This window comes from Leuresthes tenuis, unplaced genomic scaffold (assembly GCF_036924035.1).
Source record: "Leuresthes tenuis unplaced genomic scaffold, fLeuTen1.0.hap1 SCAF_5, whole genome shotgun sequence".
Taxonomy (NCBI): Eukaryota; Metazoa; Chordata; class Actinopteri; order Atheriniformes; family Atherinopsidae; genus Leuresthes; species Leuresthes tenuis.
The window spans coordinates 35,288,089-35,311,758 of NW_027325359.1; the positions used below are offsets into that span (position 1 = coordinate 35,288,089).

The window sequence follows — 23,670 nt, forward strand, 5'->3', positions numbered from 1 at the left end:
TGAAGCTTTAACTGGTTCCATCTCAGACCTTCTGCTGGTTTATGAAGCTTTAACTGGTTCCATCTCAGACCTTCTGCTGGTTTATGAAGCTTTAACTGGTTCCATCTCAGACCTTCTGCTGGTTTATGAAGCTTTAACTGGTTCCATCTCAGACCTTCTGCTGGTTTATGAAGCTTTAACTGGTTTCATCTCAGATCTTCTGCTGGTTTATTAAGCTTTAACTGGTTCCATCTCAGACCTTCTGCTGGTTTATGAATCTTTAACTGGTTCCATCTCAGACCTTCTGCTGGTTTCTGAAGCTTTAACTGGTTTCATCTCAGACCTTCTGCTGGTTTATGAAGCTTTAATTGGTTCCATCTCAGACCTTCTGCTGGTTTATGAAGCTTTAACTGGTTCCATCTCAGACCTTCTGCTGGTTTATGAAGCTTTAACTGGTTTCATCTCAGACCTTCTGCTGGTTTATGAAGCTTTAACTGGTTTCATCTCAGACCTTCTGCTGGTTTATGAAGCTTTAACTGGTTCCATCTCAGACCTTCTGCTGGTTTATGAAGCTTTAACTGGTTCCATCTCAGACCTTCTGCTGGTTTATGAAGCTTTAACTGGTTTCATCTCAGACCTTCTGCTACGTTCTGAACCTTCAGGAACAGGTTTGCTTTCTGTCCTCAGAGTTAGAACCAAACATGGAGAAGCTGCTCTAAGTTTTTATGGATCATAAATGAGGAACAAAGTCAAGATAACTGCAGGTCTGAGCCAACTCTTCTTCTTTTAAACCAAACTTTAAGACTTTTCTGCATTTATTGACTGATTTAATCCAACTGAAGGACTTCGATCAACAACTTTCCCTGCACTGTACTTCTTTTTGCTTTTAAGTGCAAATCTATATCCTTGATTCTTTTCTCCTCTAGGACTCACCTTGTTGTTGAATTGTGATACATATATATACATATATATATATATATATATACAGATATATTTGCCTTGTTGCTTCCTTTCCACTGTTACACTTTCAGATATTTGTCACTAATCCAAATCATTTCAACCACGTCTCTGTTTTCATTTGTGGTTTTGTGGAATTCTTTAGGAACTGACTCCTGATGGTCAACAGTCATTTTGTGAACATTTACATCTGTTGTGTGGCTTGAATTAAATGTTTGGTGGTTTATGAAGTTGTTCCTTCACTCGACTCCTCTCCTTGCATCTTAGTCCCTCCAACCAGAGGCAGAGGAGTTGAGGAGAGAGGAGACAAGGAGACAAGCATTTAAGAGAAGGAGACACTCCACATCATTTCAAACGGATGTGTGAACAACTGCTTTGTTTAACTGTTAATAATTTGTCAGAAAGAAGAATAAAAGAGAAAACCTGACATAATTTCCACTCTTTTCGTGGTAATTTATCTAAGTGGAAACTTTTAGGATTGATAGGGACCAAAAAACTAATGTTTTTGTGAATATATTCAGATTTGATACGATAAAAACTCTCACATCCTCACTAATTCTCTCTCACTGGTTCTGGTTCTGCCAGAGGTTTCTTCCTGGTTCTGGTTCTGCCAGAGGTTTCTTCCTGGTTCTGGTTCTGCCAGAGGTTTCTTCCTGGCTCTGGTTCTGTCAGAGGTTTCTTCCTGGTTCTGGTTCTGCCAGAGGTTTCTTCCTGGTTCTGCCAGAGGTTTCTTCCTGGTTCTGGTTCTGCCAGAGGTTTCTTCCTGGTTCTGGTTCTGCCAGAGGTTTCTTCCTGGTTCTGCCAGAGGTTTCTTCCTGAGTCTGGTTCTGCCAGAGGTTTCTTCCTGGTTCTGGTTCTGCCAGAGGTTTCTTCCTGGTTCTGGTTCTGCCAGAGGTTTCTTCCTGGTTCTGCCAGAGGTTTCTTCCTGGTTCTGGTTCTGCCAGAGGTTTCTTCCTGGTTCTGCCAGAGGTTTCTTCCTGGTTCTGGTTCTGCCAGAGGTTTCTTCCTGGTTCTGCCAGAGGTTTCTTCCTGGTTCTGGTTCTTCCAGAGGTTTCTTCCTGGTTCTGGTTCTGCCAGAGGTTTCTTCCTGGTTCTGGTTCTGTCAGAGGTTTCTTCCTGAGTCTGGAATAAAGAAGAATAAAAGGAGAAAACCTGACATAATTTCCACTCTTTTCGTGGTCATTTATCTAATTTGAAACTTTTAGGATTGATAGGGACCAAAAAACAAATGTTTTTGTGAATATATTCAGATTTGATACGATAAAAACTCTCACATCCTCACTAATGTGGCATCGGAGCTCACATTCGTCCTGCCGGTGCTCAGCTGGTGTGAGCAGAGCATCCTGTGACATCATGTGACCAATAATCAGCACAAATACTCACTGATATCGGTTAGAGATCCAGAGTCTGGGATAAAGCTCAGTTGAACGATTCTCTCTTTAATGCAGACGTGAGTTTTACCCGCTGAGATGAGTCAAAGGTCGGCAACATGTTGCAGATAAGCTTCCTGAGTCCAACATGTGGGCTGAATATTTACAACAACATGGACAAGTTCAAGGAGCTTGTTTGTTTGGCCTCATGGAAAACTGTGTTCTTCTGCTGATTATGGAAGTGTAAACAGAGGGTTGCAACAGCTGACCTCTGGGATGGAGCAGCTCTGTGTTTATCGTCAGATCAGACTTATGAACATAGTAATCGGCAGGTTCTGACAGTTTGTAACTGCAGGTCCAAGCTGCAGCAGCCATGATGCTTTTGTTCGGATTATTCTTGTTTAATTTGCTCCTGCAGAAGGGTTTCTGCAGGAAAAAAGCACACAAACAGTGTGAAACTTAGTCACTACGGACCCTCAAATACTTAGGCAACAATAACTAGGTTAGTTTTTAAAAAGGACCTGAAAACATCCATCTTAATGCGTCAGTCGGGTCACGGGGGGGTGGGAGCCTATCCCAGCATGCATTGGGTGAGAGGCGGAGTTACACCTGGACAGGTCGCCATCACAGAGACAAACAACCACTCAAAATCACTCCTAAGGACAGTTTTAGAGTCACCAGTTAACCTGACAGCATGTTTTTGGACGGTGGGAGGAAGCCGGAGAGAACCTCACATATAATAGAGAACATTCAGACTGTTCTGTTAATCAAACTGACTTTGAAGCAGCTTCAGGCCTTTTCAGAAACTTGCTCCTAAGACCTAAAGCACAGCTTTGTAGAGGGTTCAGGTAACATACTGAAACTCGCTGTATTCACCTCCAGCTGATCATTTCCATGCTGTAATTCATATGAAACTAGATCAATAAGATTTGACTCAAATATACAGTTCAGGAACATTATAGGGGAACTGCGGTGTTTTTAAACCTTATTTCTGGCATGAAATACGTTCATCTGCTCACTGAGAACAGTTTGGTGAAAGTCGGCGTCCTTCAGAAGATATTTAGATAACTGGAGATCCATATAACGGAGTGAACGGGGCTTAGAGGATGCAGCCTCTAAATAAGGCATTATCTGTCTTTATTTCACCAATACTTTAAGAAGAATGAATGAATGAACGTGTGCTATAGCTCTGTTAGCTCATAGCTGCTGTTATGTGGCTACTTGCAGCTATAGGAGAGCTAACGGAGGGATTTCTACACAGGCACTCTACTGGGACCACTTCATCCACACGCCCCCCTGCAGCACAGTTTATTCACTCCGTGCTCTGTGACAGTCGGCTAACTTCACACAGAGTTTGCTGCTGATAGTTTTGTGCAACATGGCAGGATATTTATCAGATTTAGACAACGACTTTGAGTCTATGGGACCATAGAGGGACAAATTTAGTCATCCTAAACCATGACAACCCAGGATGCAGAGTAGTAGTTCTCTCTGCAGCTTCCGCCCAAAACCCCACACCACCCAGAGTAGATAAAACAGAGGAGTAAAAGAGCAAAACTCCATGGAAGGATTTAACTGAACAGAAATTAAATGGTTTCCTTAATATTAGATCTTTCCAAATGAATTGATTTGTCATCATTGATAGGGTTGCATCACCTCTGCTGCCATCATTTCCATTAATAATGGAGTCATCTGCAACAAATCTATTCAAAAACACATCTTAAGCATAATTAGGACAGTTTTAGGACAATTAAATAGAATAAACTGATTCAACACCAACTTTAAGAGCTCATTCAGCGCAAGCTTTGAGTTTCTGCTCGGCCACGTTTCAGGCAGCAGATGAAAGAGACTGATGGGCAGCAGCTGTTGTTTCTCTATGAGAAAAGTATTTTCCTTGTGCCAACATACCCCTGAATGCTCAAAACCAGCAAACTGCCTCATGCCATCCAGCAACCAATTCACAGACAGAGTACTTTAACTTTTAAAAAGCCATTTATTGCATCACATGCAGCAGCAGCTACACCTCTGGAGCATGAAGGCCACACATGCAGAGTACAGGGAGCCTCACCAGAAACAGCCTCAGAAGCCGGTGGGAACGTGAAGCTTGTGCCGAGAGGCTTTGCCGTGGTGTGGGTCGTGTTCTGCTGGGGTGTAGTGGAACTGGGTGAACAGCACGCGCTTATTGTTGTGGCGCGACCGAGACTTGAAAGCGTAGACTCGATCCTGGTCAGTCACGGGAGTGAAGACGAGCTCGTCCTCGCCGCTGGGGTCAGAGGAAAAGCTCCAGCTCCCATCTTCAATCTGGTAGGTTCCACCTGGAGCTCCAGACTGACCTCCCCAAGCACCTTGCTGCTGTGCTGCAGAACCACTGGACTGTCCAATAAGCTCCTGATATGTTGGCTCATATGGATCCTGTCCATAAGCAGAGTACCACATGGGTGAGGAACCTGGAAATCAAGTGAAGCACAAAGTCAGCCTTCCAGTTACACCCCGAGTCAGTTTCAGCTGCTGGGATTTGAGGAGCAGCATCTTAGCACCTGGTGGAGGAACGCAGGCGATGCTTCCAATCAGCACACAGGAAATCCACAAAACCCTGCAAACACAGGGACATCTCATCAAGTTTTAGTATATTTAGAGAGCAGCGGGGTCCTGAACAGGCACCATCCTGTGGAGCTTCACTGCATTTCATAGTGATGCTGAGACCAAATGAGGCGGCCAAGGTTCAGTTCCACCACTTAGAAGCACTGGGGCAGACCAGAAGTTACTCACCTCATTCTGGTGCCGCTAACAGGGTCAAATTACAGCTTAACTGGGACCTGCTTCTGCCAACCTGCACCAACACAAAGCTCAAAGCCCTCTGACACTCAGTGGAGCTGCAGGAGCTGCTTTCATATGACCCTCAGTGCAGAGTTTACTGATTGCTCAGTGGTAACAGCTGCTGCTGCTGAAAGCTGCCAGGCTGCAGCTAACTGGGAACAATGGCTGACATGTGGAGCGTCTCATTTTCAGTCCTAAAAAAGCTTTCACTGATTGGCTGCATGGATTGAGTGCATGAGAAGGAATAGTGGAAAGCTGCAGCTCATTTAACATGTAAGTCTCGTCTCATTGGTCTTCTTCACTCATCCAAAACAACAATGTGAAGATAACAACATCATAAAAGCACCAAACCCTGAAATTCCCAATCCAGACACCCTTCTTTCTCTAAGGCTGCAGGTAACGAACTCCCAGTTAATATAATCATAGCCATAAACTCAAACAAAGTGTTTGCATTTTGACGTCACAGAGAGAAAACACTTAGCTCATCATTCTCAGCTTATTTATTGTGACAATGTGAAGCATTTCAGATATTTTGGGGAAGTTTTAGAGACGAATCTACACAGATCCACCCCCCTGCCCTCATCTTTTTCTTTTATTGAGAAAGCCTCCAGGCCCTAATAAGTTCAAGGTTAGACTACAGCAATGGACTTTATGTCAGCATCTCCCAGACTTCTCTCAGTCGCCTTCAGCTGGTGCAAAATGCTGCTGCTGCCCGTCTTTAACCAACACTAACAGACCTGTGCACATCACTCCTGTTCTTAGCTCCCTTAATTGGCTTCCTGTCCTTCATAGAACTGATTTTAAACTTTTAAAGTTTGTTTTTAAAGCTCTTAACGGCCTCACCCCATCGTATTTATCTGAGCTTTTAACTGTCCGTAACCCTGGCAGAGCTCTGAGGTCAACAAATCAACTTTTTCTGGAAGTGTTCAGGTCCCAATACAAGCCCTGAGGTGCCCCCAGGCTCTGGAATAAGCTCCGAGATGCATCTTATTTCTGACCTCTGACCTCTTTAAATCTAAGCTAAAAGCCTACTTATTTCAGATGGCTTTTAATACCCAGTAGTATAGTAACTATTTTATATTATCTTATTCAATTTTGCTGTATTTTATTGCGTTTTCTGTCATTTTATTGTTTTTTACTTATTCTTTTCTTTATTTATTATCTGCTGTAAAGCACTTTGGTTACACCGAAATGGATTGTTGTAAAGGGCTGTAGAAATAAATCACATTTATCTTTTCCTTCGGCCTATGAGGTTTTTCACAAAGTCAAGCAATAGAGTTTAGCTTGTTTAGTTCTTTGGTTATTCGACGAGACCCAAGCAACAGAACCTGGTCAAAATACCACCTAGAATGCATCTTTCTGTGGTGAAGTCTCCCAGATGAAGGTCATCCAGCTGATAAAATACTGCTCCAACCAGCAGGAGTCAGAGACAGAAACACAGCCTCGGTGGGGTTTCTGTTTTCCCTGCAGCACACAACGTGCACGTGCACGTGCACGCCACAACAGCGAGCAGAGGAATGTGAGCGGTTGGGGGGGGCATTGAGCTGAAGTGTTCAAAGAGCAGTTTTGGTAATTTTTTACTCGGCGGTCAGAGTCCTGTGCGGAGGGTAAATCGATGGTTAACATTTCCACTGAACACACTGAGCTTGTTTGTGATTTGCGTGGAATGAGAGGCTGAAGGTGCATGTGTGTGTGCATGTGTGTGCACGTGCGTGTGCACGTGTGTGGGAGGTCCAGCTCAGGGGCGAGGAGCCGGAGGGCTTTTTCCTCTGTAAGCTCGCTGTAATTCTTTCTGTTTTGTCGGCGCTCGGTCAGGATGAGAACAGTGCAGCTCATTGTTTATCTGCTCCCTGTAATGATGGTGAACTCGCATCCAGCAGCAGGTAGGACGACCCTTCATTTTAACTCTTATTTATTTCTGCAGGACCTGTGCATGCATCAGCCACTGCAGACACGGTTCGTTCGAAATGTCACACAGAGAAGCAAGGTTCAGCAAAAAGAGTTCAGTGAACAGAGAGGGAGGCAAAGCGTGGACTCAGACATGTCATCTCGCTTTAAAGCAGCCAGTTTGGAGGAAAATTAAGTTAAAAAAGCTTTCTTTAAAAGCCACTGATCACCTGCAGTTTGTAAAATCGTGAAATATAATTACAGAAGCCTCTTTCACTTCTAATTCGGCTCATTTTAAAGCTTAATGTCATCAACTTTATCATTGAATTCAGTGTAAATTCAAAGTGTTTCGCTGTTAGATTACATTTATTCATCTTTTTTTATCAAATTTAATCAGCTGTCGATAAATAAATAAAAAAACAACTAGTCTGACTGAGATAAACCAGCGAGTAAAAAAGGATAAAATGCACCATAAAGCAATTAAAACCCCTCAGATGATTCAACAAAGTTTAATGTGTGTTTTAATGCAATCAATGATAGATCCCAGTTAAAAAAGGAGTCCTGCAACATTTTCAGGGGATTTTGAATTCTACTTTACTGATGGTCACATATCAGCTGCTTTAAAAGCAAACTGTTGACTCGGTTTTGGGGGATATGAGGTGATTTTGATGGAATAAAGTGGACTCTGTACACAGCTGGGTGGTAAACCGCACTAAGAACTCTCATTCTTGGCACCAGGTGTAAAGCAGGATTTGCACGTCTGGCTGTGTGGAGCAGATTAAAACTTCCTTAAAACTTTATTAAAACCCACTCCGATGAGTCACACGGGGAGATTCAAAGAATACCTCAAATACACTTTTGTATTAGTTTTTCTTAGGACATTTCCTGCTTTTTCACTCCAGTTTTTCTTTGTTCAGCCACTTAACTCCGAGCTATGAAGCATTCAGGCAGAAAAAAGGCTCCTAACTCAAGGGATGAACCAGTGTTGTGTCGACACAGAACAGACAACTTAGCAAAGAAGCCATTTTAAACTGGATCTTTAGGCACTTTGTTACAAAGACACATCATTTGTTCCCATTTATGAAAAACAGCAAAGAAAACACAGTTTGACAGACAGAAAATAGGATTTCTGCAGCAACAAGGTGATTCCCAAAGAGCTATTAGCTGAAAACTTGGCATATCTCAGCATGGTGTGCAGTGTGTCCTTAAAACATTTGAGGAAACTGGACAAGTGGAGGACAGAAGAAGAAGTGTCAGGCCTAAAAAACTATCTCCAGCAGATGAACAGGATCTGAAAGTGATGTCCTTAAGAAAGAGGAAAAAATCCAGCTGTGACCTGACAGGACCTGAGAGATGCATCTGGACCTTCAGCTGATCCATCTACTGTTGGCCCAAGCCTCATCAGAAATGGGCTCCATGGAAGGGTGGCTGTCAAGAAGCCGTTCTTAAGGAAGGGAAACAGGGAGAAAAGGCTGAGCTGTGCCAAATGACACAAGAAGTGGACTGAAAATCAGTGGCAACAGGTCTTATGGAGGGATGAATCCTCCCCAGAGCCCGGACCTCAACATTATTGAAGCAGTGTGGGATCATCTGACAGAGAACGGAACAAAAGGCAGCCCACATCCAAAGAAGAGCTTTGGGATGTCCTTCAAGAAGCCTGGAGAACTATTCCTGAAGACTCCTTAAAGAAATGACAGAAAGCTTGTCTCAGAGGGTTCAGGCTGTGTTGGAGAATAAAGGAGCTCAGACCAGAGATTCACTTTAAAGCTGCTGAGAACTGATAAAAAACTCTGTTTCTGCCTCATTTAGCTCCTGTTTCTATATTTAAGAATGTTTAGTATCTACTTTCTTTCTGACATTTCACGTTCAGAATAATTTATTGCTTGCTCCATTGATAATTTGATAATCGTATCAGTAAAAACCTATTTTTTTATCGTTTATTCTGTTTTTTCTATATTTCTGTTGAGGCAATATTTACATATTAGCACAAAATGCAGCACTAACAAAAAGATGGTCTTAATATCAGTATAAACCTGCAGAAGTTCCACTTTCTCTCTTGTTTTCTAAAGTTTTTAATCTTGACGTATCTAATGTGTTGAACTGAAGCCGCCTTTTCTTAAAAACCTACTTCCGGGAAAACAAAGATGGCGGCTAACGGAAGTAAAACAGCGGGACCGTTAACGTGTTTTTCGTGAGAACTGAACAAACTCTGTTTCTACGGCTTGCTTGTAGTTTATCTAAATAATTGGTTTAATTTATCATAGATAAGGATTTCATCTTCTCTGTGCGAGTGGAAAACAAACTGCGGTCCACGTTGTTCCCATTAATTAGACACTATTCCACGGTAAATGGTGCATTCAGGGGCCTCTGGAGTAATCGGAGAAAGAAGAATTCATCTCACTGTTTGCTTTACAAAGCAAACGCAACATGTCATACTTGAACTCTGCAAAAACACAACGCACTGACAACAGAATGAGCTGGAAAAACAGCAGAAATGTTGAACTGTTCAACAGTTTGACCCCTTGACCCCAAAGCACACACTTGTGTTCTCTGCAGGGAGCAGCGACCTTGTGGTCTCACTGAAAAATGGTCGAATCAGAGGAGAGTTCGTCTCCGTGAAAGGCACAGAGAGGAGGGTGAAGCAGTACCTGGGAATCCCCTTCGCCCGGCCCCCGGTGGGGCCCCTCCGCCTGGCTGCTCCCCAGAGCGTGGAGCCCTGGGAGGGCGAGAGAGACTGCACACACCAGCCACCCATGTAAGACTGTCAATTACTTTTTATCCCTCAGGGTCATCATCAGCCTCACCTTCTGTGTCTGTTTTCAGGTGTATCCAGGATCCAGAAATAGTTGTGAATATTTCTCGGGCCATGTCCATTGAATTTACTCCATCGGAGCTCTCAGAGGACTGTCTGTATCTGAATGTGTACAGTCCTGCTGAGGCAGCAAAAGGAGACAAACTGCCGGTGAGTTAAAGAGAGGGTGGGGATGTGGTCCAGAGACCATTAAAGGGGAACTCCGGTGTTTTTAAACCTTATTTCTGGCATGAAATACGTTCATCTCCTCACTGAGAACAATTTGGTGAAAGTCGGCGTCCTTCTGAAGATATTTAGATCACCGGAGATCCATATAACGGAGTGAACGGGGCTTAGAGGATGCAGCCTCTAAATAAGGCATTATCTGTCTTTATTTCACCAATACTTTAAGAAGAATGAATGAATGAACGTGTGCTATAGCTCTGTTAGCTCATAGCTCTGTTAGCTCAGAGCTGCTGTTAGCTCATAGCTCTGTTAGCTCATAGCTCTGTTAGCTCATAGCTGCTGTTAGCTCATAGCTGCTGTTAGCTCATAGCTGCTGTTAGCTCATAGCTCTGTTAGCTCATAGCTCTGTTAGCTCATAGCTGCTGTTAGCTCATAGCTCTGTTAGCTCATAGCCGCTGTTATGTGGCTACTTGCAGCTACAGGAGAGCTAACGGAGGGATTTCTACACAGGCACTCTACTGGGACCACTTCATCCACACGCCCCCCTGCAGCACAGTTTATTCACTCCGTGCTCTGTGACAGTCGGCTAACTTCACACAGAGTTTGCTGCTGATAGTTTTGTGCAACACGGCAGGATATTTATCAGATTTTGACGACGACTTTGAGTAAGATGGACGTTCTTACCGGAGTGAATGAGCTGTGCTGCAGAGGGGCGTGTGGATGAAGTGGTCCCAGTAGAGTGCCTGTGTAGAAATCCCTCCGTTAGCTCTCCTATAGCTGCAAGTAGCCACATAACAGCAGCTTAGAAAACAGAAGAAGGAAAGAAAAAAAATAGAAGACAGAAAAGAGGGAAAAGAGGGGGGGGAACACCATAACACCATTCAAAGGATACCTGCTGGAACAGGGAAACACAAGTTAATAACCACAATAATGTCACATGGACATAAAATCATTTGAGAAATTAAATGGAGGGAGGTGAGGTGCATCATGGGAGCTCCCCCAGCAGGCTGGGCCTATAGCAGCAGAACTATGGGATGTTTCAGGCTCACCTGAGCCATCCCTAACTATAAGCTTTATCAGAAAGGAGAGTTTCAGCCTGATCTTAAAGGTAGAGAGGGTGTCTGCTTCCTGAAGCCAAACTGGCAGCTGGTTCCACAGAGAGGGGCCTGATAACTGAAGGCTCTGCCTCCCATTCTGCTTTTAGGGGCCTGATAACTGAAGGCTCTGCCTCCCATTCTGCTTTTAGGGGCCTGATAACTGAAGGCTCTGCCTCCCATTCTGCTTTTAGGGGCCTGATAACTGAAGGCTCTGCCTCCCATTCTGCTTTTAGAAACTCTGGGAACCACAAGGAAACCTGCAGCCTGAGAGCAAAGTTATCTGTTGGGAAAAGTGGAAAAGAAAACAGGAACGCTATGCAAAAGGACAGCAGATAGACAAAAAATATGCCAAATGATCACAAAGATCTGTCAAATAGCAGCAAAGCAATGCTAAATATGATGAAGTGGACCACAAAGCAATCATAAAGGGACGGAATTAGGCCCCACGGAGATGCGAAATGACCAAAAATATCCACAGAGCGACTGAAATACTCCCCAAAGTGTTGCGAAACAACAGAAAAGACCCAAACCACCATAAAGATGAGGAGTACGGCGTCTTGTCTCTCCAACCCAATTCATGCTAATGTTGACCTCGGTTTGCAGAGGCGTGAACAGCAGGCTCCTGCCTTGTGTTTCAGGTGATGGTGTGGATCCACGGAGGAGGTCTTACGATGGGAGCAGCTTCTCAGTACGATGGCGCCCCATTGGCTGCTTATGAGAACATAGTGATGGTTGTTATTCAGTATCGCCTCGGCATTCTGGGATTCCTCAGGTAAGGAAGTGTTTTCCTCTATCTAAATTACTCTGAAAGAACCCAGATCAAGTGTGCTGACTCTTCCTCTCGCGAAGCACCGGAGACGAACAGGCTCGGGGAAACTGGGGCTTGTTGGATCAGCTGGAAGCGCTGAGGTGGGTGCAGGAAAATGTCGAGGCCTTCGGTGGTGACCCACAAACTGTTACAGTGGCTGGGGAATCTGCTGGCGGCATTAGTGCATCCATACTGGTAAAGAAAACTCGTGATTATATGGAAGTATCGTGCTGGTCCAACCACCATGCACTAACTATTCTGAATTAACTTCTATTAGCATGTTTAGTCCCACAATTTATAATAATTGGTGCATTTTTTCTCATGTTATCTTTCCAAGTATCATACCCACATGCAGAATGTTTCCTTTTGCATAGACTCTGTCTCCAAAGGCAAAAGGATTGTTCCACAGGGCAATCTTTCAAAGTGGAGTAGCAACACTTGGGACCTACACTTCAGACCATCCTTTGACTTACGCCAAGGTACGGAAAACATGTAATTTAGGCTGTATTTCCACACAGTTTCACTCCAGAATGTGTATGAGCTACGTTGGTCAAAGCACGAAATGTGGCAGCTTTGAAACAGAAGACTCAAAAACCGTAAAAGCCTTGCATGACTCAGGCTTGTGGGCCTATGTCTCACAGTTTTCCAGATTCCTCCCTACATTTATGTATAAGCAGGATAAGAAATAATTGTTGTTAGTTTATAGATTTACAGTTTGCTTGTGAACCGTCAGAAGCACTGGGAGCTGCACCTCAGCAGGCTTCTGTAGAACCGGTCTATCACCGGAAACCGGGCTTTTAAGGGGCGTTGTCTTAAAGCGACGGGAGCTGACCGCGGGACTCGGTAACAGGGGACTGGAGCCGACCGCGGGACTCGGTAACAGGCGACGGGAGCCGACCGCGGGACTCGGTAACAGGGGACTGGAGCCGACCGCGGGACTCGGTAACAGGCGACGGGAGCCGACCGCGGGACTCGGTAACAGGGGACTGGAGCCGACCGCGGGACTCTGTAACAGGGGACTGGAGTTAACCGCGGGACTCTGTAACAGGCGACTGGAGCCAACCGCGGGACTTGGTAACAGGGGACAGGAGCCGACCGCGGGACTCTGTAACAGGCGACTGGAGCCGACCGCGGGACTCGGTAACAGGCGAAGGGAGCCGACCGCGGGACTCGGTAACAGGGGACGGGAGCCGACCGCGGGACTCGGTAACAGGGGACTGGAGCCGACCGCGGGACTCGGTAACAGGCGACGGGAGTCGACCGCGGGACTCGGTAACAGGCGAAGGGAGCCGACCGCGGGACTCGGTAACAGGCGAAGGAAGCCGACCGCGGGACTCGGTAACAGGGGACTGGAGCCGACCGCGGGACTCGGTAACAGGCGAAGGAAGCCGACCGCGGGACTCGGTAACAGGGGACTGGAGCCGACCGCGGGACTCTGTAACAGGCGACTGGAGCCGACCGCGGGACTCGGTAACAGGCGAAGGGAGCCGACCGCGGGACTCGGTAACAGGCGACTGGAGCCGACCGCGGGACTCGGTAACAGGCGACTGGAGCCGACCGCGGGACTCGGTAACAGGCGAAGGAAGCCGACCGCGGGACTCGGTAACAGGGGACTGGAGCCGACCGCGGGACTCTGTAACAGGCGACTGGAGCCGACCGCGGGACTCGGTAACAGGCGAAGGGAGCCGACCGCGGGACTCGGTAACAGGCGACTGGAGCCGACCGCGGGACTCGGTAACAGGCGAAGGAAGCCGACCGCGGGACTCGGTAACAGGGGACTGGAGCCGACCGCGGGACTCTGTAACAGGCGACTGGAGCCGACCGCGGGACTCGGTAACAGGCGAAGGGAGCCGACCGCGGGACTCGGTAACGGGCGACTGGAGCCGACCGCGGGACTCGGTAACAGGCGACTGGAGCCGACCGCGAGACTCGTAACAGGCGAAGGAAGCCGACCGCGGGACTCGGTAACAGGGGACGGGAGCCGACCGCGGGACTCGGTAACGGGCGACTGGAGCCGACCGCGGGACTCGGTAACAGGCGACGGGAGCCGACCGCAGGACTCGGTAACAGGCGAAGGGAGCCGACCGCGGGACTCGGTAACAGGCGAAGGGAGCCGACCGCGGGACTCGGTAACGGGCGACTGGAGCCGACCGCGGGACTCGGTAACAGGTGAAGGGAGCAGACCGCGGGACTCGGTAACGGGCGACTGGAGCCGACCGCGGGACTCGGTAACGGGCGACTGGAGCCGACCGCGGGACTCGGTAACAGGCGAAGGGAGCCGACCGCGGGACTCGGTAACGGGCGACTGGAGCCGACCGCGGGACTCGGTAACAGGTGAAGGGAGCAGACCGCGGGACTCGGTAACGGGCGACTGGAGCCGACCGCGGGACTCGGTAACGGGCGACTGGAGCCGACCGCGGGACTCGGTAACAGGCGACGGGAGCCGACCGCGGGACTCGGTAACAGGCGACTGGAGCCGACCGCGGGACTCGGTAACAGGCGACTGGAGCCGACCGCGGGACTCGGTAACAGGCGACGGGAGCCGACCGCGGGACTCGGTAACAGGCGACTGGAGCCGACCGCGGGACTCGGTAACAGGCGACTGGAGCCGACCGCGGGACTCGGTAACAGGCGACGGGAGCCGACCGCGGGACTCGGTAACAGGCGACTGGAGCCGACCGCGGGACTCTGTAACAGGCGACTGGAGCCGACCGCGGGACTCGGTAACAGGCGACTGGAGCCGACCGCGGGACTCGGTAACAGGCGACGGGAGCCGACCGCGGGACTCGGTAACAGGCGACTGGAGCCGACCGCGGGACTCTGTAACAGGCGACTGGAGCCGACCGCGGGACTCGGTAACAGGCGACTGGAGCCGACCGCGGGACTCTGTAACAGGCGACTGGAGCCGACCGCGGGACTCGGTAACAGGCGACTGGAGCCGACCGCGGGACTCGGTAACAGGCGACGGGAGCCGACCGCGGGACTCGGTAACAGGCGACTGGAGCCGACCGCGGGACTCTGTAACAGGCGACTGGAGCCGACCGCGGGACTCGGTAACAGGCGACGGGAGCCGACCGCGGGACTCGGTAACAGGCGACTGGAGCCGACCGCGGGACTCGGTAACAGGCGAAGGGAGCCGACCGCGGGACTCGGTAACAGGCGACTGGAGCCGACCGCGGGACTCGGTAACAGGCGACTAGAGCCGACCCCGGGACTCGGTAACAGGCGAAGGAAGCCGACCGCGGGACTCTGTAACAGGCGAAGGAAGCCGACCGCGGGACTCGGTAACAGGCGACTAGAGCCGACCGCGGGACTCGGTAACAGGCGACTGGAGCCGACCGCGGGACACAGTAACAGGCGACGGGAGCCGACCGCGGGACTCGGTAACAGGCGACGGGAGCCGACCGCGGGACTCGGTAACAGGCGAAGGGAGCCGACCGCGGGACTCGGTAACAGGCGACTGGAGCCGACCGCGGGACTCGGTAACAGACAGTGTTGTGTAGCTGGGCATCAGGTTGCTGGATGACATCAATTGTGAAAAACAGATGAACATGCAAGGTTTCACATAACATAGACTGTGAGAACTCTCTCAGAACTGTCAGATTCATGTTTTAGTGTTATATTTCTACATTTTCTTACAATTGGCAGTGTTCATGATCTCTTTTACGTGTCATATTTATCCATCTTATTTCTCCCGCCTGCAGATTGTTGCCAACATCACTGGATGCTGCGACTGCAGCACAGAAGAACTGGTGCGGTGCATCAGGGGGAAAAGTGTCGACGAGTTACTGGCTGCAACCAAAAAGGTAAACGAATCCCGTGAGGACAGACACAGGTAGATGTGTCAGGAGTGATTCCAGACTGAGAAACCCTGAACTCACCAAGACATGAAATAAAGAAATGAAAAGTCCTGGAAAATCTGGAAAATTTCAGACCAGAATGCACAGCTTGGCCACAAGATGGCAGCCTTTGGTCAGCATCACCTGCTGCTAAAGTCAGTCTGTTGCCACTTAAAGTCACTTTAGCTTCCTGTTTAGATGAAGATTTACCTGGGAGCAGTTGTTGATGGGGATTTACTGCACGGCACGGCCGAGGTCCTCCTCCGGAGAAAAGAAGTGCTGAAGGTTCCTGTGCTGATGGGAATAACCAATCACGAGTTTGGCTGGATCCTGCCTCAGGTGATTTACTTCCCCAGGCCTCCGTAAAAAGCTCAGAGCCTCTCATGCTTTGTGTTTGACCGTCTCCTCCTGTGGACTGCAGAGCTTCGGCCCCCCTGGCTGGGAGAAAGGCATGAACAGGGAGTCGGTGCTGGCTGTGGTGAACATGTTCAATCCTGCAGGGGTGAGCATTGCCTGAATCAGTTTGATCCTTTTGTGTTTCACTTTATTTGACTGATTAGCTTTAAAGTTTACTTCAAAGAATGGATTTTGTTATGGATCCAGCAGCCAAGTTAGCCAATAAACATTTATTCTACATAAAGGAACTTTATTTTTACTGTTACTTTGGATAAAATAAGTGGTTTCAATCATGTTCAAAGAGACTTTAAAAAAAAGTTTTGGGGAATAACTAATCTATATCTAATTTATATTTTGGTCCTCTTAAAAAAACAACTTCTATTTCATGCATTTATTTGCAAAGTTTAACGATTATACGTGAAGTTCTCCTCCTGCACTGAAGTAGGAGTCTGTTCTTTATGTATTTATTCAGAAATCAGTGTAAATCACATTATATTTCATGTTTTTTCACTTTTCCCTTGAAAGAAAAGTGTGAAAACAGCTTTTAAACATTGAATTCTTAAACAATTAAACTCAAACATTGAAACAAATTGACTCAAAGAGCTGTACAGGCTCCTTCTATGATCCAAAGCAGAATATTCTGTCTTAAGGATATTTAATCAGTCTGTCTCACCGTTAAACAGCTTCTGATTAAAGGGCTTAATGTGACTTCCCTAAAAATAAACATTCATTCATAACCAAATTTAAGCATCTTATACTCAATAACTCAATATTTTGACTGCATTTTGTCATTTTCAGTGATAATATTGCAATAAGATGACATTTTATTCCTTTATAGACCAAAGATCAATTAAATTCTAACAGATACAGAAAGTTAGCAACACTTAGCATCACCAAAAGGAAAAATAGCTCTAATGTTGTTGATATTTACGTGGCAGCCTCATTAAAAGTCTCCACTGATCTGTAAACTGTGTCCTTGTGTGTTTGGACAGACCCATAAACGCTGATCGTATTCAGGACCTACACCAATGAAATAAATGAATATGCTAAAGGGGAAATGACCAAACCAGGATAACGTTACATTTAGAGTGAGGTCAAACAAAACTCTGGGTCCTCGCGGTCAACAAATAGGTGAATAAATGTGGATCTTTGGCAAAATCTTTCAATCCACATTTGTACCTTTGTTTTGTGGAGCATTAAGCTGTTGTTCACCTCCAGAGTACTTAGTTTATTCCTCATTATTTGTGCATATGTATAAGATCTTTAATGCTTGTACAGAGAGCTAAGCTCACCAGAGGGATCATAACTCTGTTGTGAGCTAATATTCCTGTTGTTTCCTCTAAGCTCGTCCATTTTATCCACCAGAGATCTCACATTTCCCCTGATGATCAGGGGAAGAAATGCTTTAAACTTCCTCCTCCCTTTCCTCCATTTTGTTCCTGCTCTGCATCCCAGACGTCTCCTCTTCAGCTCGGGAAAGCTCAGTGAACTGCTGCCATGGTTACGCATCATAACAAATGTAAAAAAATCACCGTAGTCCCTCCAGCAGCACAGAGAAATGCTTCAGAAATCTGTGTTTTCACAGAAAAAGCTCAAGAAGATGCAAAGAAAGAAAGAGAGTCTGTCCAGGGGTGGCGCCATTCATATCATTTTAATCCTCAAATGGTAGAAAATTTGATACGAAACAACCAAAAAGATCTAAAACTTAAAAAAAAAAAACACAAAACAACCAAATAGGATTAAGAATGACCACAAAATATGCAGAATAAGCATGAAAGGACTCAGAATTACAATGAAATTTGCACGTTTATCTGTTGTTGCATTTGTGTTCTGGCTTTTGAAAAGCTGCGAGCTCTCAAGGCCACCGTAGATGTCAAGTAAACAAGAGAATAGCAGTTTAAGAAGGGCTGTTTTATTTTTAGTGAAAGATGTGTATCTTCTGCAAAACTGTGTGATTCGACTTCAATACTGTCGTTCAAAGACAGCATATGTGGGTGATTCTCACGAAACTGTCCTAACCTTTGCAAAAACAAATTTAGGTCAATTTTGCTATTTTTTTTTCTCTTATTAGTATTAAGCAGGGTCTCAATTAAAATTAGTGATCAATACACGTTCTTTAATACATTTTCGGAATGTTTTATTGAGTCGTTGACCAAATAAATTCATTACCGTAACACATTTTCAATTGATGATAACTGAATATGTATGAAAGGTAGACCTTTTATTTGTTTCATGCATGTTCTATTAATAGTTCAGAATAGTCACATAGTGTACAGTAATTTTAGTTATTATGTTCATTACCGTAACAAAATTGTATTTTTTTTTTTACACGAAATCTTTCCTGTCGTGTAAATTTCAAGTAATTAAATAGTTCCTGTACAAAAATAAAATTTGAAGGTATCACTCATTCCCATCCAAATATTTACACATACAGCAAGTGTTACAGTAATGAAAAGCTGTTACGGTAATGAAAAGTTTTGTTACGGTAATGACCTCAAACGGCATTCATACATAGAAGCATATATGCTGTATAATACACAAACAGAATGGGGCCGAGGATACTACCTTGAGGAGTTCCATATTCATAGTGATAGTAAATCCCCTAAACTTCAGAGAAAATGTACCCACATGTTAGGAAGCCATACTCCTGCAGCGCTGTCGCAGGCAGAAGTTTGATGCTTCACCTTCCATTCTCGTTTAAGGTCTCCACAGCCAACGGCCTCATCACAGATGAATACCTGAAAGATGCTCAAACTCCAGAGGAGATCAGAGACGCCTTCACGGAGGTCATAGGAGACCTGCTGATGACACTACCTGTTGTCCAGGTGGCCGGATACCATGCAGGTCGGAGAGCAAGTGAAACTAACCCGGACTAGTGTTGCAGAGAGGGAAAAACTGATCAAACTACTACTTCTGACTGCTTTAATCTAGTTTCACAGCAAAGAACGTGTGCGTCACGCTGATTCTGACTGATGGGGATGAACTAGTTGTGTCATGTACCGCCAGGCATGTCGAGGGACTTAGGACTCAGATGCAGGGTCGTGTGGTTTCAAGAGAGTTTATTATAAACACAAGACAGAACACGGCGCTGCAGGGCGCTCTCCCGGCAGTGCAAAAGGAAAAGGCTATAAAAAAACCTAAGAGCTCTCCTCTGTATCTATCGTGGAGGAGTTAAACAAAACCTCTCCAAACCGGAGGAAAACAGAAATGCTATGAACTCTTGACAAAGCAAAGACTCGCTCTCAAAATGAAAAACAGAAGACGCACTCTTTCCAAAAGAGGCTCTATGAAACTTTAAATTTAACTAAAAGCTCTCCTTTAATGGAGGCGACTCTGAATAGTAACGAAAAATCACTCCTAGAAAATGGAGGAAAAACAAAGCTATGAAACTTACCGTTACAATAAATTACTAAGGCTACGGAACAATGAATTACAAGGCAGGACAGCACTGCAGGAGAGTCGCTCGCTGCAGGCTCGAGGAATCTGTGGGTTCAAGGCAAGACAAAAGGCTGGTAATGAAGCTCAAAATGAGACGAAATACTGGCACAAGACAAGGGAAAGGTAGACTATTTGAACACATGAGGGACCAAGGGGAACAGGTGGAAACACTTTGGGAATCAGGGAAGACAATCAGACGCCTGAAACGAGAGGAGAAGGTCAGTGAGTTTTCAAAATAAAACAGGAAATGAAGAGACAAGACATGGAACAGAACATAAACCGAGACAGAAACGAGGGAAACCGAGCCGTGACCTCTGGGCATTTCCACAACTTCTACGTCAACGTGGAAGTGCAAGATACCTGGAACGAGAGGAGAAGATTAGTGGGTTTTTTTCCAAAATAAAACAGGAAATGACAAGACAAGAAACAGAACATAGATCTGTCAGGAACGTGGAAAGGGTGGACCCAGATGCAGCTCTTTAGTTCGAAATCAAAGGTTTATTTGCAAAAACAAGACAAAAACAAAGCGCGGCAGAGCCGGATTCAAAAATACTTAAACATGAAAGTAAAACAAGACTATGAATAAATACTATGGCTACGAATACTGAGGCATGAACCCAGACTTATCTGCGTGCAACGAAGCATGGGAGGGATAGTGAGGATTCTGCAATGAATGAAAGGAAACCAGGAAGCTAAATACTATGGAGGGAGTGATCAATTAACCAGGTGACTTGAGTGAACTGAATGTGAAAAACGGGGGAAAACATGACTAAACAAACTGTGATGTAACATAAACAGATAGGGCCACAGTTCTTCAGCCTTCAGCTAAGCCCAAGTCTTGTCTCTCTGTTTCCAGATGTGGATGCTCCGGTTTACATGTATGAGTTTGTGTACAGTGCAGATATGCACAAATCGAACAGACCCAGCTTCGTGAAGGCGGATCACGCTGACGACGTTGGCTTCATGTTTGGTGGCTGTTTCTGGGACGGACATATAAAAGTCACCGGTGGGTATACAATCCGTCATATGGAGTCATTTACAGACACTAATGCTGTAAATCGGTGTTAGATTTTAGATTAAACTTCTCTTTTCTGGTCTTTAGGCGACATCACCAAAGAAGATGAGAGATTTTCTCGGACCATGATGTCATACTGGGCTAATTTCGCCCGGACTGGGTGAGTAAGGACCGGTGATTTAGACTAGATTAGACAGACCAAAAGGAATCTCTTACATCTTTCAGCGCCTCGTTCTGTTTTAGCTGCCAAACGTGACTTCATTTCAGTCAGCAGGCTGCTGCGTTTTATGTTTATGTTGTTTCTGTATTTATCAGACGCTTTTATCCAAAGCGACTTACAAATGAAGATATAACAGCTTTATAAAAAGCTAACAATAAGCTAACAATAAGCTAACAATAAGCTAACAATAAGCTACATAGAAGGAACCCAGGAGTCCGACTCTGTCAGAGGGGACAGAGTAGAGATAGGGTGCAGGCATAGAAGGAAGAGCAGAAAGACTTTATTATTCACGTTTTAGCAGTTATTTGGTTCATTTCAGTGCAGATGTTGTCACAAACGCGCATCATCAACCACATCATTGTGAAATGTTGGTTGACAAATCCATTTTTAGACAAAATGTGACCTTTTCTTGTAGAATTTTGGCTAATTTTCGGGTCCTACTTTTCTTTTGGGTGCCAGGATTCTCAATATTGACCTTAAAGTCAGAGTAAAACTGAAATAACTGCAGAAAAATGTGTTATGAACTATTCGGTCAAGCATAGAGTTTATATTTATGTATTTATCAGACGCTTTTATCCAAAGCGGCTTACTAATGAAGATATAACAGCTTTATAAAAAGCTAACAATAAGCTCCATAGAAGGAACCCAGGAGTCCGACTCTGTCAGAGGGGACAGAGCAGAGATAGGGTGCAGGCATAGAAGGAAGAGCAGAAAGATAAAGTGCAGAGATAGAGGGGGGAGGGAAGTACAAGGTAAGTGCTGGGATAGGAGATGCTCTCTGAAGAGCTGGGTTTTCAGGAGCTTCTTGAAGATAGACAGGGACGCCCCTGTTCTGGTAGCGCTCGGTAGGTCATTCCACCATCGTGGGACGACACATGAACAGAGTTTGGATTGTCTTAGGCGTGGTGTAGGAGCTGCTAGACGACAATCCTGGGACCAACGGAGGGACCCAGTTGGGACAGAAGCCTTTGCAAGAGCCTCCAAGTAGATGGAGCCGTTCCATTAAGCACTTTGTAGCTAACATCAGGGACTTGGATCTGATGCTAAGGGCAGCCAGAGGAGCTCAGTTTTGTAGAATATGATTTATTAAGGCAACTGTTCTCTTGTTTGCTCAGAACAAAACAACTCAGTCAGTTTGGTGAACTCCTGAGGCAGAAAGATAAAGAAATAAAGCAGAGCTGCAGTGCTTCTCTCCCCCCAAAAAAGCAGGATTTTACCTGACATCAGTTAAATTATAACATTTCTTTTTTTTAATGTTTAGTGGTAAAAGAAGTTTGTGCCTGACCTGTTTGAGTGTCTCTCCAGCTCTCCCAATGGCCCTGGGCTGGTCAGCTGGCCTCAGTATGACCGACAGAAGCAGGAGTACATGGAGCTGGGCCCGGCTCAGGTTGTGAAACAGAAACTGAAGAAGGACAGGGTCCATTTTGCTACTGTCACCCTCCCTCAGAGGCTGGAAGAGTTAGCGGCTGGAAACTGATCACTGCAAGCCTTTTAGTCTTTTCTCTCACTTTCTTTTTGTGGCTCAACTCAAAGGTTTAATCACTGCTGCTTCAGAGTAGATTTTTGATTTCCTGTATTTTGTAACATAGCTGTAATTACACGAATCCTCAGAATCCTTCAACAAAATAAAAGCTTTTTTCTCCAACAGAGCTGAGTGATGGATTACTGAAGGTCTCAAGGTCAAGGTTATAAAGTTACCTTATTTTCCTTTTATGATACTCACAACACAAAGAGTCTGAGAGGTGCTTTACAACCACAAGAGGACATGAGAGGAGCTCAATGAGATGCAAAACAACAACGACACAACCAATTTTACTTTATTAATACCCAAAGGGAAATTATACTGTTTCAGTATTAATTATTATTAAAGATCAGCTGCTGTTACAGATAACAAAATTAAATAAAAACCAGCTGACAAACATGTAGAAAGTTGAGGTGCAGCAGAGAGGAAGGTAGGAACCTTCAGAGGTCTCCATCAGTGGGTCGGGCTGCTGTTTCTGTTGCTTAGCAACAACTCAGCTGATGATGTCACTCACAGCGTCAGCAGGTAACTCAGGTGAACTCTCTCAGTATGGACAGAAACTCACAGCCAGCAGTTCAACGTCTCTTCCTGATATTCCTGTTGTTTCCTCCAAGCTCGTCCATTTTATCCACCAGAGATCTCACATTTCCCCTGATGATCAAAGGAAGAAATGCTTTAAACTTCCTCCTCCCTTTTCCTCCGTTTTGTTCCTGCTCTGCATCCCAGACGTCTCCTCTTCAGCTCGGGAAAGCTCAGTGAACTGCTGCCATGGTTACGCATCATAACAAATGTTTAAAAAATCGCCGTAGTCCCTCCAGCAGCACAGAGAAAAGTTTCAGAAATCTGTGTTTTCACAGAAAAAAGCTCAAGAAGATGCAAAGAAAGAAAGACTCAGTCTAGTCCAGGGGTGGCGCCATTCATATAATTTTAATCCTCAAATGGAAGAAAATTTGATACGAAACCACCAAAAAGATTTAAAACTTCTAAAAAAGAGCACAAAACAATCAAATAGGATTAAAAATTACCACAAAATATGCAGAATAAGCATGAAAGGGCTCAGAATTACAATGAAATTTATACGCATATATATTTTTTTTCTTTAAGATTCACGATCGATCTATTTTCTCTGTTCAATCAGCTTCTCGCCGAAAACAAAACTTGAATAAAAACCATTTGTCGTGACAGAAAAACATAACTTAAAGTCGATATATCCACATTAATCCCCACATTAACAGCATGACTCGTTATTTTAACATATTTTCCATGTAATTGCTTCTATTTGACTTCTTTTCTTGCGAAGGGAATATCCGATAATCTTACCCTCTGAGAAGCCGCAGTGCTGATTGGC

General features: G+C 45.5%; 1 protein-coding gene across 1 annotated transcript; it reads left to right on the forward strand.

Moving 5' to 3' along the window:
- The first annotated feature begins 6,898 nt into the window (after nt 1-6,898).
- Nucleotides 6,899-22,445, forward strand: ces3 (carboxylesterase 3). Its single transcript, XM_072386738.1, has 13 exons — nt 6,899-7,006; nt 9,567-9,765; nt 9,834-9,972; nt 11,723-11,856; nt 11,934-12,087; nt 12,267-12,371; nt 15,597-15,698; nt 15,930-16,070; nt 16,153-16,233; nt 18,830-18,971; nt 20,422-20,571; nt 20,668-20,740; nt 22,106-22,445. Exons 1-13 carry the CDS (start codon nt 6,940-6,942, stop codon nt 22,275-22,277), a joined length of 1,659 nt encoding a protein of 552 aa, XP_072242839.1. The 5' UTR covers nt 6,899-6,939; the 3' UTR covers nt 22,278-22,445.
- Nucleotides 22,446-23,670: the final 1,225 nt, after the last annotated feature.